Below are 18,349 nucleotides of genomic sequence, written 5' to 3'. Positions count from 1 at the left end.
TGGCCCTCAGTACAAGTAATTTAATCAAGAGTTTCTACCTACAGTAGGTTTATAGGCGCAGAAATGGGTTTGCTTTAAGAATTGAATTTTCTTGGGTCCACAAAAGACTCAAACCAGCACATTACCCAAGAGAAATGAAAATATATGTCCATTCAAAGACTTACACAGAAATGCTCATAATACCATTATTTATAATAGCCAAAAGCTGAAATCAACCCAAATATTATTTAACTGGTGACTATATAAACAAGTAGTGGTACCAATACTTTGGAATATTACTCAGCAATAAAAAGAAACAAAATATTAACATGGACAGCACTTTGAATAAATTTTTAAAACGTTATGCTACATACAAGAAGTTAAACACCCAACAACTGCATGCTTTACGATTATGATTCAATTTATGTGAAATTATAGAAAAACCTAACTGCAGCAGGGAAAGCACTGGCTTTCCAGGGTGGGAATTGATGGCAGAAGAGCACGATAAACTCTAGGGGGTTGAAACACAGTTCTATAATTTGATCGTGATGGTGGGTACATGCAATTACAAAATGTGTCAAAGTCCACTTTAAATAGGTGAATTTATTGACTTTTATTGTACTTCAGTCAAGCTGGGGATAAAAAAAAAAGAAGAAGGATTCCACAGTTTTGCGTCTAAGTGCCTGGGAAGATAGAGAGATGGAGTTGCTATTGACTGGCATGGGAACCCTGGAGAAAAAACAGATACAGCGGGGAAAAAACAAGAGTATGATTTGGGCCAGGTTAGGTTTAAGATGCCTATTAGATGTCAGGTAGGCTGTTGAATTTATGATTTTGAAAGTCAGCATCGAGGCCACACTGGAACTATAAATGTGGAGATATGTGTGTGTGCATGTGTGTGTTATTTAAAGTGGTGGCCTGAAGATCACCAAGGGCACACAGAGGTCTACAGAAAACAGGAGCTTTCTGAGGATGGGGACCTGGAGCCCTCCAGTATTTGAGGTGAAGGTTAAATGAATAAACTATGTAAAAATTGTATTGTCATATCAAGTATCACTTTCACGTTAGCTACATCATCATTATTTTGCATTATCCCATGCCTTTCCCCACACCTACCCCATGAGAGCATTCCTCCTTTCATCCTCTCTACCTCGCCTGTCCTTCCTCCTCCTCCGCTATACTGATCTGAGTTGAACTTGCCCTTTGCGTTAGCTATCCGTTCCTACCTCCTCCTACCTAAATTGTTGCCACTTCAACCATAACCTTCTGCCTCTGGGACATACAGGGGTTATGAGAGTGACCAAGCCCACACCCTTTTCACTTAAAGGAGGTGAGGACTCTTGCTTTTGCCTCTTTGTATGGCCCTCTGCCCAAGCTTGGCACCTGCACACAAAACCCTCAATATGTCCATTGACCATGATGTATACCTCTAGCCCTTACCTGTCCCCTCATCTCCAAGCTATTTTATCTCTCATGAATGTCTAACACATCTCTAAAAGAAAGAAAAATACAACCCTGATTTCCACCCCCTCAAGTCATCCGTGGATCCATTCTCTACCCAGTAGCCAGAATGTTTTCAAAATAGAAGTGCGATCACATTGGAGCCCTACTTATGTTATCACCATATTGCACAACTCCAGGGAGCACGGTTCACAGAGACTTCTTTGCAAATGGTACCCCTGCTGTGTGACAGGATGGTCTTGCCTCCCTAAAACTCTGTAGTGGTAGCCTTATGTATAGTCAGCCAAAGGGGTGCCGAAGCACAGTTCTAGAAAGCTGTTGGCTTTTATAAAGGGTATTTATTTAGGATAAAAACCGACAGGTACAAGGCCCTAACAAGTCCAACTCAAGGTTGCTCTCTCACAAAAGTCAGCTGCCGCATGTTGAAGCAAGATGGCAGGCAATCTCTGCTTGTTTTTTCTTGGGCCTTCTCAGCAGCTCAGTTCCTCTGTTTTCTTCTGCTGCAAACTATCCGGCAAATGGCTTATCTCTCTTTCTAGGGCTTTAGCTGTTCGAGCTTCTTTCTATCTCATGGCAGGATCAGAACGACCAAGTTCTCTTCTCTTCCATGTATCTCCTTGAGTGAATGTCCGTTTATATCAGCCCACCATAGGAGTAGGGACTCAACCAGAGTCAGGCCCTACTGATGTGGTTGAATCAAAAGCCCTAAACTGATTTAATCAAGTAAACTTAAAACCTTTGTATCTAATACAGTCCCGGGGTATCATATCTAGAATAACAGACCAGTTTACAAACATAATCTTTTTTTTCTTCTGGGAGTTCCTAATAATCTCAAACTGCCACAGCCTACTTGTCCTACATGGAGAACGCCCCCTACTCTGGCCCTGGGCCCACAAGGCCCCACACATTGGGGTCCTGCGAGCTCACCTCATCTCCCCACCAGTGTCACCCTGGTCTCTGTGTTCCCGCATGGTCACCATTGTCCCTCATCTTTGTCATCTGTCCCGCTGCAAGACCATAGTACATGCAGCTCCCCCTGCCTTGACACTTCCATCTTCCTTCAGGTCCCGGTTTCACCCTTACTTACTCAGACAGCCTTCTTGGGTGACTTGCCCCTCATGGACACTGGTAGCCCTCTGGTCCTCATCCTCACAGCCCTTTCACAGTCCTAGTGCCACATTTGTTCTTGTGATTGGTCAGTGCTCTCACCCTACTAGGCTGTTAGCCCCTCTGAGGGCAGGATTCACCTGTGACTGCATCTCCACAGCCCAGCGTGGTGGTTGATGCAAATACATACTCAAGAGGTATTTGTTGAATGGATGAATGACATGGCTCACCATCATCTTCGAAATACGAAAGTTTCATTAATTCTACACCAACTAGGTCAATCATCCTTTATTCTTTCAGTAGCTCTGTTTTCAGTTTACCCAGCATCCATCCTCATTCAACGAGCATTACTAGATTTCTATAATCTGCTCAAGGACCAGTCTTAAGAATTTAAAGAGATTTTGTGCTTAAGCTTCCTGACTGCTTTTCAGCCACACATGGGGCCTTTATTTGGTTAAGTCCTACAGTCCAGGCTTTGTTTCAGAGAATAAAGTTTGCTCAATATCTGGCTTCTGGATAAGTAGAATATGAATGAATAATAGTGTAATCTCAGAAATGCTATGGGGAAAAATTAATAGCTATGTAAGACCCTTAAATATTTGGTAATAATGGCAAAAAATTAACCAAAGTTGAGCAGTATTTTACAGTTTACAACATTTCATTTCACTCCTCTAGTCACCTCATGATGGAAAGAGAGTGAATTTTATTATCATCTATTTTAAAGAAGCAAAAAAGTAAGGCTCAGAGGACCAAGTGGTTTGGCCCAGGTTGCACAGTTAATATTGGGAAAAGCCAGACCTTTGGTGTTGGCTTTATAGTCCTACAAACAAGTGCTTTTTCTGCAACCCCAGTAGGAAATGCAGACAGTGGCTCCTAGGTTCTAATAACAGTGAGTCAATGGGGTGTCCATGAGTAAAATATCTGAAAGACGCCAGCAAACTGTGTTTTTAAAAAGAGAAAATCCAAGAAGTCCACAGATAGAAGTCGTAGCTGGATGCAGGCCAGAACCGCTTCCCACTAGGGCGCCTGTCGGGGAGGTGACAGCAGTCTTGCATCCTGGGAGTTGGTACGATAAAAGCAGCCTTGGAAGAGAGCCCAGCCGCTTTGCGTTCCTTTTTAGTTTTTCCTATTTCCAGAGACCAAAGATCACGGAAAGAGGAAGAGAGAAGTCATTACTTGAGATGGAGCAGGAGTTTTTAAACCATAAATTAAGTTAAAGTGGGCCTGCTCGGGGCCGACTTGGGGGCTGGAGGTGTGGGACTTGCTCTTGGATCTTGGCAGGCAGAATCATTATCTTGACCTTTATTGGACTGCAGATTCTTTTCTGAGTCTCAGGCCTTCCTTTCCTGTTCCACGTATATGCTCTTGCATAGGATGTGCTCTCAGCTCAGTACCCTGAGATTAAAGCTGAGGGAAATGAAACACATGGATGGTACCCCTGACAGGCAGGCAGAGGAGCTCTGTGGAGTGTCTGGGTCTCCTGCTTGCAACCCCAGGTGGCAGTGGGTGCAGAGACCAGTGGGATAGTTAAATAAGCCTTGACCAGTCTTTCTTCCAGTTCCAGCCTTCCTCTCTACTTCCTCTGGAGTCTTGCCCACCGTGATGCCAGCCACAGCCCTTGCCCTGGGGAGAGAAATGCCTCCCATGTTACCCCTCTTGTGTCCCTAACAGTGGATGTAGGTAGTAAAACATGGACTTTTGCAACATTAAAACCTGAATGTAAGCCCTGCTCTAAGGTTCCTAGCAGTATGCCCTTGAGCAAGTAGCTTTACTCCTCTGAACCTCAGTTTCCCTGGTGAAAGAAAAATAATCCCAGTCCCCACCTCATGAGATTATTGTAAGGTATCTGTGATGATGCATGGAAAGCCCCTGTCCCAATGTGCCAGAGTAGAACGCTCACAAAATACTGCTGCCTAGAGCAGAAGAGGCTCCCATCACTGGGCACTGTCCTCACACACCAACAGCACAAATAGAGGAAAAAGTATATGGGGGCTGCCCAGTGTGTGAAGAGGATGTCTTCAGAGAAAACTCCCTGGTTTAGAGTAAAGAGATCTCACAATGTCAGGTTGGAAGGGCTCTTTGAGGTCATCAAATCCAGTCTTCTGCTCATTGCAGAAGTCTACTCCCACCCTCTTTCCCTTCCTAGCATCATGCCTGGTGAATGACCACCCACTCCCAAAGGTTCCCAAACCCTGTGTACATCAGGTTAATGGAATTTTGGTTAAAAAGAAATTTCCAGGACTCACCCCAGGAGAATCCAGTTCAGTGAGGTTTGGGGTAGAGCCTGGTAAACCACAGCCAGCCCAGTTGAGAAGTTCTTTGTAGAGATTATAAACCTCAAAAGGGCAGGAGTAGGCCTGGCTCCTTCACTGCTGTCTCCAGCAGTCAGCACAGAGCCTGGTGCCCAGTGGAACTCAGTAAATGCCTGCTGGATGAGGGCTGCATGATGCAGCCTCTTCCTGAACGACTCTAGCATTCAGAATCTTCTCTCCAGAAAGGCACCTCACTTCCATATTGGTGGACTCTAATGGTCATGCTTATAATGAGCAAAATCTGTCTTCCTTTAGTCTTTACTCTTTACCCCTAATTCTACCTTCTAGAGTGACACAGATTCCAATTACTCTTCACCAGGCCTCTACATAGATAACAGAGCTGTAGAGGTCAGTAAGAGTAGGGTGTTTTTCTCCAAACGAAACCAAGCCTAAATTATGTGTAACTCTGGGGTGCATCATCAAATACCTGAAACCAGAGGAAATGCAGTAATTGACAAGGCTGCCTTTTTTTTTTTTTAGGAGGTACCAGGAATTGAACCCAGGACTTTGTACATGGGAAGCAGGTGCTCAACCACTTAGCTACATCTGCTCCCCAAGGCTGCCTTTTTAATTGGAGTATATGGCTTCCATCTCACAGAAATGTGAACTAAGCCTGGTTATGAGTCCTGGTGTTCTAAACAAGTCTCCAAAAAGTTAAAAAACAAACAAAAAAGCTTCACAGCATAGGCACAGAAGGGTAAGTCTAAGCAATGTGGAGGCTGTTCTTGATGACCAGTGGATTTTTGCTTATCAATAGAACTGATTCATGGTCGAATGATGTTCTCCATCTTAGGGCTCAGTTAACCCCACCCATGAGAAGTGAGATGTTTGGATCAAAACGCCATGACCACAGCTTCATTCTCAACCTGCCTTAAATAGTAGCTCACGTATACAGAGGGAAATAACATTTTCTGCAGGATAAGCTCTACCAAGCCCAGACGATACATGATGGCAGACATCCTACAGTCTCACATTATATGGTAGAACGATCGGCGTCATGACAGTACATTAGCCAACATCTGAGTGCCTCTTATGTGCCAAGCGGGCTGTTGAACATTGTGCATGCATTAGCTCATTCACTCCTCACATCAGCCCCATGGAGAAGGTACCATTTTATAGAGGAGGAAAAAAAAAGAACTAAGAGCTTACTCATGGTTACCTATGAAATGTAGAAGAGCTAGAATTTGAACCATGTGAGAATTATGTTAAAGTTCAAGGAAAGAAAAGGAGACCAAGTTTGAGAAGCATATGCATAGAAGACCCTTAACTGAGCGGCAGTATTGGAGCTGTGGTTCTTCCATTGACTAATTTGACTGTGAACATGTCCCTATCCCCCTTCTCTGGGCTTTATCTGTAAAAGCAGGTGGTTCCAAAGCAGTTACTGAAATCTTCTGCTCATATAAACTGCTGGGATCCCCGGGTGCATTTAGCTAGAGCTGAACTGCAGAAATAGGAACTGTGAAACATGCAAGCAAGCGAACAGTCCTTTTCAACCTATTCAGAGTTGTTTAAATACCCTTTTGTGTTGCATCTTCTCAGGAGATGTTTTGTTATTCTACACCCACTAGCCAGGGTCACCTAGGGCCATGTTGCAGTCCTTTCAGGATGTTTAGTAAATGATAATGTAATACTATATGTTTTCCTTATTACATCGATCCTGAACTCAGACATAAGTTGAATGGTGTTATTAAAGGCTTTTCTATTTTGAAATGGCTTATTAGAATACCTATGAGATGGGGAAGGCATTGTTGCTTTCTCTGCTGATACTCAGGACAGCCTCTGGTTGTAACATTTTAATATTCACCTGCTGGAATAAGCACAGCTGATTTGATATGCAGCAGTGATTGGCAGGCTCCCCCTATATACCCAGCAGCTTTCCTGGGGATGGGAAAAAGGAGACAGCACTGAAAGAATAATGCAGATCAGAGCTAGAGCACCTGTTCCTGGTGTTTTCTTCAAGGTGCTAAGTGATATGTACCCAACCTCCACCCTATTCAGATAGAGACAGGCTCAGATGCAGGGTTAAGATTTATGTTTCATTCATTCACTCACCCATAAACTCTGTGCTTGACCCTAGAAGCATTTAAACCTTTTAATCAGGGAAGCAAAGTCATCAGATTTGTACTTTAGAAATATCTCTATGACTGGGTTCACAGAATAGACTGGAGGGGGCTAACGTGGGGGAACAGTTGATCAGATAGCAATCTGCTAAGATAAACTGGGAGAGAGAGATAATGAGGGATAGTAGGGGATGAGTTTGAGAAATACCTAGGATGTCAGAGCTATAGGCTTTGGTTATGGCAAGGAATGAAGGAGAGGGTGGTGCCAAGGTTGATTCAAAGGCTGCTATTTTCAGTGACAACTTAGATCTTGATGCTGTCAACTAACAGAAAATGTAGGGGTCAGGCCATTTTTTTCTAGAAGAGTATGGATTTGGGTTTAGCTATTTTGAGTTGAAGGTCATGGTGGCATAGGCAAATAAGGGTAGTGAGCAGATAGTTGGATATCAGAGCCAGAAGCTCTAAAGAAGTCTGAAGTGGGGGCAGATATCGGTGATTATCTTCCGATCAGTAGTACTGGGAGCCATTGGCATAGATCCCATCATCCAAACAGAAAATGTAGAGCAAGAAGAGAAGGGGATCAAGCACAGGAGTTGGGGAACACTGGCATTTAAGGGGAAATATAGTGGATTCTCATGAAGGAGGCCAGGAAGGAGTATTCAGAGGGAGGAAAATAGCCAAGAGAAGAGTGTCACAGAAGCTAAAGGCTTCAAAATGCTGGGGTGCTGGGGAGCAGCAGGGCTCCGTGTTTCAGTGTTCAGTCCATAGAGCTAGTGTCAGCACTTGAGACAGAAAATGTAGACATTGAACAACAACTGCCATAAAAGAGAGGAAAAGAAATGCCTTTATTTGAGCATCTACTATGAGTGGGGCACTTTATATATATTACCTTATTTAATCTGCAACATCATTCTTACCCTTTTACAGTAAGGAAACTGAGGCTCAGAGAAGTTATCGTTTGGCCAAGCCATAGAGAAAGTACCAGAACGGGGGCTAGACCAGTTTTTCCTGTTTCTGGCAGGCTCCTTCTGTGCAGTCAGGAGCATTACTGGGGGTGTGAAAAAGGAGGCAGTACTGGAAGAATAGTGCAGATCAGAGCTAGAGCACCTGTGCGGGTGCGAACTAGTACACAGCCAACCCCCACCTCAAATAGAACACTCTTTGTCTTTCTAACGTAGACTACTTTACTGGTGTGGACGTGCATTAATGCCCAGTCCAACATTTCCACGGCAGCCCTACCATGTGGCCGCAGCATCATTCCTTGCTCCTTATTCCCTACCTCTAGAACTGCCGGAGCCCTGCCTTGAGCCAGAAGCTGGAGGAAGGAGAGAGGGAGGGGAGTTCCCAGGCTGGAGCCATCTGTCTGCTGGCTGGTGACACCGACACCAGGGCCCCAGCAGAATAGCAAGCTTGTTCGCTCTTGTCTGGCTGTTAGTGGTGATGTATGAATAAGCAAGGAAGACAGCTTCATTTTCATAAGTTAACTTCTGCCTAGAGTAAGGAAGACGGAGAACAGTGCACTTAATCACAACCACAGGGCCAGTACGGAAAACAATGACAAAGCCTTTTCTGTTAGTCACGGTGTTTTATTATAATAACTCTGAAGAAGGTGAGACAAGTTGGCGCAGAATGCTGAGCAAGTCAGTACATCGTGGCAAACCTGTGTCATCTCCCCAAGAGGATTCCCTTGGGATTTCACCTTATAATGGGATGGCGGTGGTGGATATGTTTGCATAATCAAGGTTAAGGCTTTAGACTTAACCCCTGGGGACCAAGATTTAGATGCCATCTGGTTGATGAACTGGGCTTGGCGAAGCTGTGAAGTACGACTTGTCTTACATGTGCTCTCGCCAGGGGATAGAGGGGACCTCTTTGCCTAGAACAGTGTTACAGGGCCTCTTCCCACTGCTGCCAAGTAGGGAGGGGCTTGGTGCAGGACTCCAGAGAAGATGCCAAGCAGGTATCACCCACTTTCCCCAACAGAATCAATCATTCCCTGTTCCCCGTTACTCTGAGTTATCTGTGTGTCTGTCATGCTGCTTCATAATTGTTTATCTGTCTCCTCTTCCAGCTGCCTCTAGGGGAAGACTATGTTTCATAGTCTTTGATCCCTTAGCATTTTGTTTGGTGTCTGACACAAAGCATACCCTCCATTAAATGGAACCAAAGTCAAGGAGACTAAGGATCATGTCAGCCAAGGAAGTGGGGGCGGGCAGGTTGGCTAAGGCTGGATGTCCAAGCACACGTGCTGGAATGTAAGGCCAGGGAATCCTGGTGTGATGATGATAATAGCAAATACCAAATATGCGTTACTGTTTTCTAGGCATTGTTAGTAGTTATGTTTGAATAAGCAAAGAACACAGCTTCATTTTCACAAATTAACTTGTGCTTTGAGGAGGATAAAAGGTCTTTAATTCAGAAGTATGTACTATTTTTTTTTTTAAACTCTTTTTCGCAAATGGGAAAGCGGGCAGGGAGGTTAAGTAACTTACCCAAATTCACAAAGCCAGGAAGTGGAGGAGCCAGGATTTGAAGCCAGACAGTCTGGCTCTGACGTTCATTCTCTTCTTGTCACCACTTTACTGTGCTCAAGAAACATAGCACTGGAGACTGCTGGACTCTTCTGGCTTGTGAGTGAATTTAGATGCCATACAATTTTATTTCATCCCAGTGCAGTTGCAGGTGAGCATTGCCCCTAACTGAAGCAGGGACAGAGCTTCCAGGCACAAATCCATAGTTCTCAAATGTTAATGTACATCTGAGTTTACCCGGGGACCTTGTTTTTTTTAAAATGCAGATTCCTAGGACCCCATGGCTAGAATTCTTATTCTGAACCAATTCAGAGATAAGATAAAAGTACAAGACAAAATATCACCTTCCTTTACTGAGAAAGATAAAATTGGAGGACCTGACTTATACCATCAACAGTGAATATTCAAGATCCCAGAGCTGGATTGCTCACCGTGTCACAGGAAGTGCCGGGCAACTGTGACCCCCCAGGAGGAGGCCTGCCCTATAAAATATATGACATGGAAGAAGGGATTCAACATGAGCTCCCTCTCAGCATGCCAGTACCAAGAAGGTATGGAGGAAGGGGCCAAGCAGTGCACACTCAACTCTCTCTGAAACTTACCGGTTAGATAACTCCCACTTCCACGAGGAAGAGAAATGGTTAAGGCCAGAAGCCATGTAATCCCTCCTTCTAGAAACCAAAGAAGTAGGGGAGAAGTAGTCTCAGACCAACAGGTGTCTTCTAGGTTGAGGCCCAGGAATTTGTCCTTTTAGTAAGAACCTCAAGTGTTTCTAAAGCAGATGATCTTCAGTCCATACTTTGAGACACAAAGTTCTAGAGTGACCTTGTTTTGCTAGATGATCTCCAAAGAAAACCTGTGGATGGACTTGCTGGTTGGACAGTGATAATAAAAGCAGTCACTTATATACAGCACAATATGTTCCAACCCTTACTCCAAGAACATTACATGTTTGAAGGCATTTAATCCATAATCGTTCGATTATGAGGTTAAGTAATTTTCTCAAAGCCACGTACCTAGAAAGTGGCAGCTCCAGGAATTGGAACCAGTCTGGCTCCAGAGTCTACCTTTTTTTTTTTTTTTAGATTTCTTTCTTTCTTTCCCCTTCCCCACCCTCCCCATCCCAGTTGTCTGCTCTCTCTGTCCATTCGCTATGTGTTCTTCTATGTTCGCTTGTATTCTTGTCAGCGGCATCTGTATCTCGTTTTGTTGCGTCATCTTGCTGTGTCAGCTCTCCATGTGTGCGGCGCCATTCCTGGGCAGGCTGCACTTTTTTCATACTGGGCAGCTCTCCTTCCGGGGTGCACTCCTTGCACATGGGGCTTCCCTACACAGGGGACACCCCTGCATGGCACAGCACTCCTCGCATGCATCAGCACTGCGCGTGGACCAGCTCACCACACGGGTCAGGAGGCCCGGGGTTTGAGCCTTGGACCTCCCATGTGGTAGACAGACACCCTATCTGTTGGGCCAACTCTGCTTCCTGACACTCTTAAACTTCCAGTGATACTGCTTACCATGGTATCCTGTTCCCAGGGTGCAGACCTCTGCAGAGGGGGGCTCATCAGGGAGTTAGCTTAGGGGATCACAAGCCCATGTACAAAACCCCAACACTGATGAGAGCCTGAGCTAAACTATTCACACTTAATGTTTTTTTAAATAATTGACTTAGCAGCTATGAATCCATTTCAAAAGGAAAATGGAGTCTTAGTAGCTGTTTATTTATTATTTTGGTTTTTCTCAACTAATGGATATTAAAATGGCAACAATTATGTTGCTAATTGAGGTTTTTTTTTTTTAACCTGGTGTGCATGAAAAGGTTCTGTGCTAACATCCGAAGAAATGCATCCAGATGCAAAATGAGAGGAGGGAAATGTGGCAGTTTGAAATTCTTTTATGAATCCCAAAAAGAGAAATATGTTTTAAACTAATCCATTCCTGTGGGTATGAGACCCATTTGACCGGACTATATCAGTGGAGCGTGATTCATATTGAGTCTCCACCCTCTGACTGGGTCTGATATAAAGAAAGAGACAAACTCACATGGACAGATGCAGAGAAAGGGGAACTGCCATGGTTGATTCTGCCATATGAGAGAAAAGACTCCAGTTTTGCCCACAGCTGAGCTGCAAAGACAGAAGTCCTAAAAGACAAACTCTAAGCCAGGAGAGAGGGGCCTACAGGATCACTTAAGCACAAAGCCCCAAGAGGCTGGGCCAGCGGAGCAACTCAAGAGGAGACGATGAGCCTGGATGGAGCTCAGCAGCCATCTTGCTTCACTACGTGGCAGCATACCAGGATCAAGAGCAGCTGACTTTGGCGAGAAAGCATCTCTGATGGTGCCTCCTTTTGGACTTTTTGCCGCCTTAGAACTGTCAACTTGTACCCCAAAGAAATACCCTTTGTAAAGCCAACACAGTCCTGGTACTTTGCATCGTCAGCCCTCTGGCAACTAAAATAGGGAATTTGGATGTTATTCATTGGGATACCAAGACTTAAGGTTAACCATCAAAATATTCCTTCCTGGAAATTAACACTTGAGTTCAAGCCTTAAGTAAAACAACTGATATAAAAGATGTTCCTAGGTACTGCTACCCCATCTTCTCAGTTTCCCATGCAGTTGAGGCACACACATGCCTGAGTTCCCAGAGCTGAATGCAAGAACACATTGATGTTGGTGAATGAGAAGAGTGTAAAATGTTTTGAAACTTCAAAACTGTGGAGATACTAGCACACTAAGTGAGTCACCCAATCAGAAGAGATTTACCATCAGACATCATGCATGTAACAGAAATTTACAGAACACCTGCAGTGTGTCAGATACTGCATAATCCCTTGCTCCTAGACTAATGTAGGAGGTTGATATTTACAAAAGAGGGATGTGAGTATGCTTGAATAGCACCCACTTTGTTCTTTAAAGGATATAAGTCAGCTGATGGCAAAAATGCCAAGGGAAACTACTTAGAGATGTCTTGCATCTAATGTGGGAGTGTAGATAAAGTGAAAATTCAGCCCAGGGATATTCATGGAAGGGTTTGGGCTTGAGATGGACCTGAAAGGATTATGGGCAAAGGTTGACAGGGTACAATGGCAGTTCCCTCCAAGGGAGGTCTATATAAGCAAGACACAGAGGTGAGAATGCAAGCAGCGAGACAATATGTACCTCTGTTTGGCAGGAATGAAGATGTGTAGCTGATAGAGGATTAATCTGAAGAAACAGATGGAGGCAAAACAAAGCAACATGGGATGCCTGAATACAGAATTTGGATTTCAAATATCTAAAGATTATCTTACCTGTAATTCAGATGGCTACTCTAAATTTCATGAAAGGTCATTCCCCTATTGTCATTCTGAATACGTGACACCCTTCCTCATACTAAAACATATTGGGAAGCCAGCCTGGAGTCATTAGTAGCTGAGCCAGCTCCTCCAAGGACCACCTTCCCCTTTCCATCCCACGGTGTGAGGTTATTAAATGAGTTCTCTCACAGGGGTTGCAATGTCAGGATAAGGCATACAGCATTTTCAGTTAAGGGCACCATGCCTTTCAGATCTAAATATTTTGCACTAACATCCCCAGCCAAGCTTGTTGCCCATAGAATTAATTAGCTCTTGCATTTCCTGAATTGGTGATATATTTTTCTGAGAGAGTCTACAAGTTTTGGATGCGATCATATACAATGACAAAGTGGGTGGTAGTATTTTTCCCATGCCTCTAATTTATGTATTTGTGCTGGGTGATGATTTAGATGGGAGCTCGATAAATTGATCAAATAAATTACACCAAACCCACACAGCATCATTTCAGGGAACTGTCATCACGCCAAGGAGGTTCTATATCACCCAGCATGGAGTTCTGGAAGAAGTGCTGTGTTTTCTTAACATGCTGCTGGGCTTTCATTTGATCAGAAAGGTCTTTATTTCTTAGACTGGCCAACAACGGAAAGATTTTAGTTCCAGGAGACATCAGTGAGTGGTGGAAGACAGTGATTCTTAATGTGTGACCTTCAGCAAGTTACTTAAACTCTCTCAGCCTGTTTCCTTTTCTACAAAACATAGATTCATAATTCTTGCCTCCAACATTTGTTGTAAAGATGAGGCCCAATGTAAATAATCAATTCTTGAGACCATGGAAAGAATCTGGGTGTCAGACAAATGTGGATTCATATCCATGGCTGAATCATCACTAGCTATGCAAATCCCCAATCCTACACGAGCCTCAGTTTCTTAGTTGTGAAAGGGTATTAATGATAAATAATTCCAGGAGAACACCTTCTAAAAGTGGCGTGTTGTTGTCTAGTGGCAGCCGGTTGGAGCTCATGCCCTACTTGGAGGGCCCAGAGACTTAGTTCTGCCCACGTGCCAATGTCCTCAACACCCTAAGAGAATGACCAAGATATAGACTCACCTTAAGACACTCAGGTGCACAAGACACCAAGGCCAACGTCAAAGCAGAAGCTAAGCTCTGGGGACAGAGACCAAGTGTCCCTCTACATGGCATTCCTCCAGAAAGGATCTCTTTTTTTTTTTTTTTCTTTTTTTTTTTTTATTGACTTTGTAATAATATTACATTAAAAAAATATATATATATATGAGGTCCCATTCAACCCCACCACCCCCACCCCACCTCTCCCCCCCCCCCCCCCCCCAGCAACACTCATTCCCATCATCATGACACATCCATTGCATTTGGTAAGTACATCTTTGGGCACCTCTGCACCTAATGGTCAGTGGTCCACATCATGGCCCATACTCTCTCCCATTCCATCCAGTGGGCCCTGTGGGGATTTACAATGTCCGGTGATTGCCCCTGAAGCACCATCCAGGGCAGCTCCATGTCCCAAAGACGCCTCCACCTCTCATCTCTTCCTGCCTTTCCCCATACCCATCAGCCACCATGTCTACTTTTCCCAATCCAATGCCACCTTTTCTATGTGGACAGTGGATTGGTTGTGTCCATTGCACCTCTATGTCAAGAGGAGGCTCAGATTCCACATGGATGCTGGATGCAATCCTCCCACTTTCAGTTGTAATCACTCTAGGCTCCATGGTGTGGTGGTTGTCCTTCTTCAACTCCATCTTAGCTGAGTGTGGTGAGTCCAATGAATCAGATTGTAGGTGCTGGAGTCTGTTGAGGCTCAGGACCTGGCTATCACATTGTCAGTCCAGAGATTCAAATCCCCTAAATATATCTTAAACCCCAACACTAACTGCACCTCCAGCACATTAGCATGAAAGTCTTATGAAGAGAGATCCCATCTGAGTCCAGATTCATCACACATAAACACCATTTCCAAAGAGGGGCCATCTGACCTGGTAGTTAACCCCATCGGCCATGACCATAACTCCCATGGGTCTCTTTAGCCCTCAAAGGAACCAATACCTGGGGGTTGTATCTGCTTTATCTGTCTCTCAGACTCTGCTCAGTTGTGCATAAGGGCAATCCTTCTGACAGCCTCCAGACTCTTTTTTTAGAGACTTGTAGCCATATAAACTCATTTCCAGAAAGGATCTCTTTTGATGATTTTTTTTTGGAAGATATGGTGGCATAATGCTTTTGGACACATGATAACTATCTTTTAGAGGAAGTCGTGTGTGTGTGAGCAAGACCACTGTGAGAATGTGGTCAAAGGGAGCCTTTCCACATGCTCTCCTCTCCTCAAACAAGGGTCACTTCTTCCTCCGGGATGTGAGAAAATGATCTCAGTTCCTCCCCAGAAAGGCAGCAAATAAATATACAGTGGGAAAATAATATTAGAACTGGAGTATTTGAAGGATAGCATGTCAGTCAATAGATGTGTGAGTGAACGGATGAATGAAAAAATGGGTTTCGAGTCTGGCTTTATCGTGGATTAACAGTGTGGCCTTGAGCAAGTCAATTAACTGTTCTCGATCTCCAAATCCTCTCTCTAAAAAGGGAATTAAAAAAAAACACCTGTGTAAATGTGAGAATTAAATACATTAGTACACGTTAAGCATGTAAATCAGACCTCACACGTAGTACGAACTCTTGGTAGATATAGGTTATTGGTGTGATTATTTGCTATCACTGTATCCTCAGTCAACACTTGTTTATCAGGAGGGCTTCTCCTTTTAAGATACTTATATTTTCTGTACTTCACAGGTCAGCAGGTCCTGGGCTTGGTAGAGAACCAGAGTGACTGGTACCTCGGAAACCTATGGAAAAACCACCGCCCTTGGCCTGCCCTTGGAAGGGGCTATAACACAGGTAAATCACCGGGGTGCCAGGGGAAGGAGGTTACAAAGGGTGATGTGAAGGCTCACTGCTCCTTCCTTGGGGGGAGGCGGAAGGCCAGAGCACAAGAGAAGACCACTTGGTTGCCTGAATTTGGCATTGGGAAGTGCACAGGGGATTGACTTCCAATTCTTCCCTAATGCAGCAGCTATAGGTAGAAGTTTCCACCAAGAAGTGCCATGCTTAATTTCTGCTCATATTTCATTGGCTGAAATAAGTCACATGACCATACCTACCTGCAAGGTGTATGGGCAATTGGAGTCTAATTATGTACCCAGAAGCAAAGGAAGAAATATTTGGTGATCAACTCCTAAGAATAGCCATAGCCCTCGAACAACATGTGTCTAAAATCAAATCCATTGTTCTGCCTTGTCCCTATCCCCAAACTTGCTTCTCCTTCTTTGTTTCTATCTCTATTAATAGGATCATTCTTTCACTCATTCTTTTTTCAGCAGCTATTTATTGGGTACTTCCTGTGTACTAGACCCTGTGGTAGGTGCTCACATGTAGTACCTGGCACAATCCATGCCTTCATGGAGTTATCAGAGAAATGGAAGCTTCCCTCTCCTTAGGCTTATTAGTTCCTGGCAATTTCTATCTTTGAAATCCCTCTGAATTCTTCTATCTCTGCCTGCTTCATCTTCATGCCACCGCCTTGGTTCCCCATTCTCAAAGGATGCAGAGTCTGTGTCAGGCCTAGAACTTGGAGCTCAGGGTACAGTAGGGTGGGTAGAGCAAGAAGGACTGAGCCCTTGCATTGGGACCACCTGTGCTGGAGTGGAACAGGTACCTGGGGATGGCACCACCTGAAGGTGATAGGTGAATCCCTGTCCTGGAGTCTGAGGCCAGCTCTGAAGTGCAGGGAAGGACATGGGAATCACCATTCTGTAATGGGAATCACCATTGTGTTGAGCCTGAGCCAGAAAGGTCAAGTGCACAGGAGGCCCTAGAGGACGGAGGAAAATAGATTAGGGTCAGTCTTCTGGAGGTGAGAGTTCAGAGGTGGTAGAGGAGAGCAAGGAAGCCAGACGAGGACAAGCAAGGACAAGTCCAGGGTCAATGCTCTGAACAGCCAGGTGGCTTGTGCTGTAGGCCATCCTTTGAGGCTATTCCTACATTATGTACGAATATGCTACATTTTTGTCTTACAGCTCTGGGGGCCTCAGAGCAGCACCTCTTTATTAACTGGTAGGGAAGTATTTCAGTATTTTAATAATGGGTAAGGCAGCGCCTTTGCAGAGCAGCGGAAGGTTGGCCAGGCCCTATGCTAGGTGCTTTACAGGTGTTATCTCACTGGATAATTCCAGGAGGCAGGTTTATCTCTTTTATTCAAGAGGAAACTGAAGCTTAGGAGTTTAAGCTAAACCCCTGATAAGGAGCCTGTGCTGTTAACTCCTGATCTTCCTAGCTCCAAGTATCAAGGTCAAGAACACTTTTTTAAAATGTAGCATCCTGGACTCTGCCCCTGAAGACTCTGATTGAGTGGGCCTGGGGTAGGGACTAGAATTGTGCCCTTTAGGAAGCCTCCCAGGTGTTATCTGGAGCAGAGATGCCAAGAGCACACTTTGATGAAGCATGGTCCTCACTCTCTCCTCCCAGCAAGCTTGCCCACTAGCTGTTTTCTCAGTGCCTTTGAGTTTCACCCTTTATGAACCCACGCTGGGCCGGTGAGAGGGCTCCAATCACTGTGCTTCCCTTTGGTAAGCAAATAATCACTCTCCGTTGATCTTCTGTGACTAGATTTCCAGATACTATCCGTCGGGCTTTCCTAATGCTGGGGACACCCAGTTTTGTTGGGTGGGAGAAGGGAAATCTCAGATGAACCCTGGTATGTATATGTAGTTTCTGTCTTCCAGAACATACAGTAATAGAAAATGTCAAATAGAGATATACTGCTGTGCCTCAAGGCCGCAGCACTGGGTCATGGTTATCCACGTAAAACAAAAACCACTCACCATCAATCTGAGTTTGCAGGTAGAAGAAAAATGCAGCACACAGGGGGATTTATTATAGCAAAAATAACTGGTCCCCTCCCTATGCCACCCAATTTGGTGCAAAATGTGGAATCTAGAAACACAATATCTAAACCACTCCAGCTCCTACTTGATATGCTCAGACACTGAGTTACTGCTCTTCTTACTGGTAATAAAAAGGCAGAGCAGATGGGGAAAAGGCCTGTTAAAAATGATGTGTCCATTTAAATAAGCCAGTGACACCAAGTGATCATTACAGAAGGATTTATGAGACATGGAAATGCATTGGCTTTCATGATGGGGATTTGTTATTTTAAAACTAAGGATTGTGCCACACATCCGTGGATGAGCCATTCTCATGGAAATGGCAGAATCCGTTGGAGAGAACCCACAGTCCTAAGTTACAGCCAATGTCAAGTCAAAAAGGGTAACCAACAAAGATAGAGCCCCCCATTGGCGGATGGCACACTTAGACTCATCTGGGATGGAATTGCAGCTTGGCCTTTTAATGTCTATGAGCCAGCCAAATCGCTCTGCCTCCTTAAACCTCAGTTCTCTTGCTCATAAAATGGAATAATAACAGAACCCAGTGTGGGAGTGTTAATGAGGTAGCTTGTTTAATGAGCTCAGCCAAGGGCCTGTCACAAAACAGATGCTCCGTAAATCTTAG

At 44.4% G+C, this 18,349-nt stretch overlaps 1 protein-coding gene across 3 annotated transcripts in view; it reads left to right on the top strand.

Annotated features, from left to right (window-relative positions):
• The window catches only part of LARGE1 (LARGE xylosyl- and glucuronyltransferase 1), a 588,869-nt gene that overhangs the window by 443,556 nt on the left and 126,964 nt on the right, over positions 1–18,349 (top strand). For all 3 annotated transcript variants that reach the window (XM_058308687.2, XM_058308686.2, XM_058308685.2), the window contains exon 7: positions 15,575–15,679. In XM_058308687.2, coding sequence (XP_058164670.1) covers positions 15,575–15,679 — 105 coding nt within the window. The remainder of the gene's footprint in view (positions 1–15,574; positions 15,680–18,349) is intronic.

This window comes from Dasypus novemcinctus, chromosome 12 (genome assembly GCF_030445035.2).
Source record: "Dasypus novemcinctus isolate mDasNov1 chromosome 12, mDasNov1.1.hap2, whole genome shotgun sequence".
Taxonomy (NCBI): Eukaryota; Metazoa; Chordata; class Mammalia; order Cingulata; family Dasypodidae; genus Dasypus; species Dasypus novemcinctus.
This window is presented reverse-complemented; position numbering and strand designations above follow the sequence as displayed.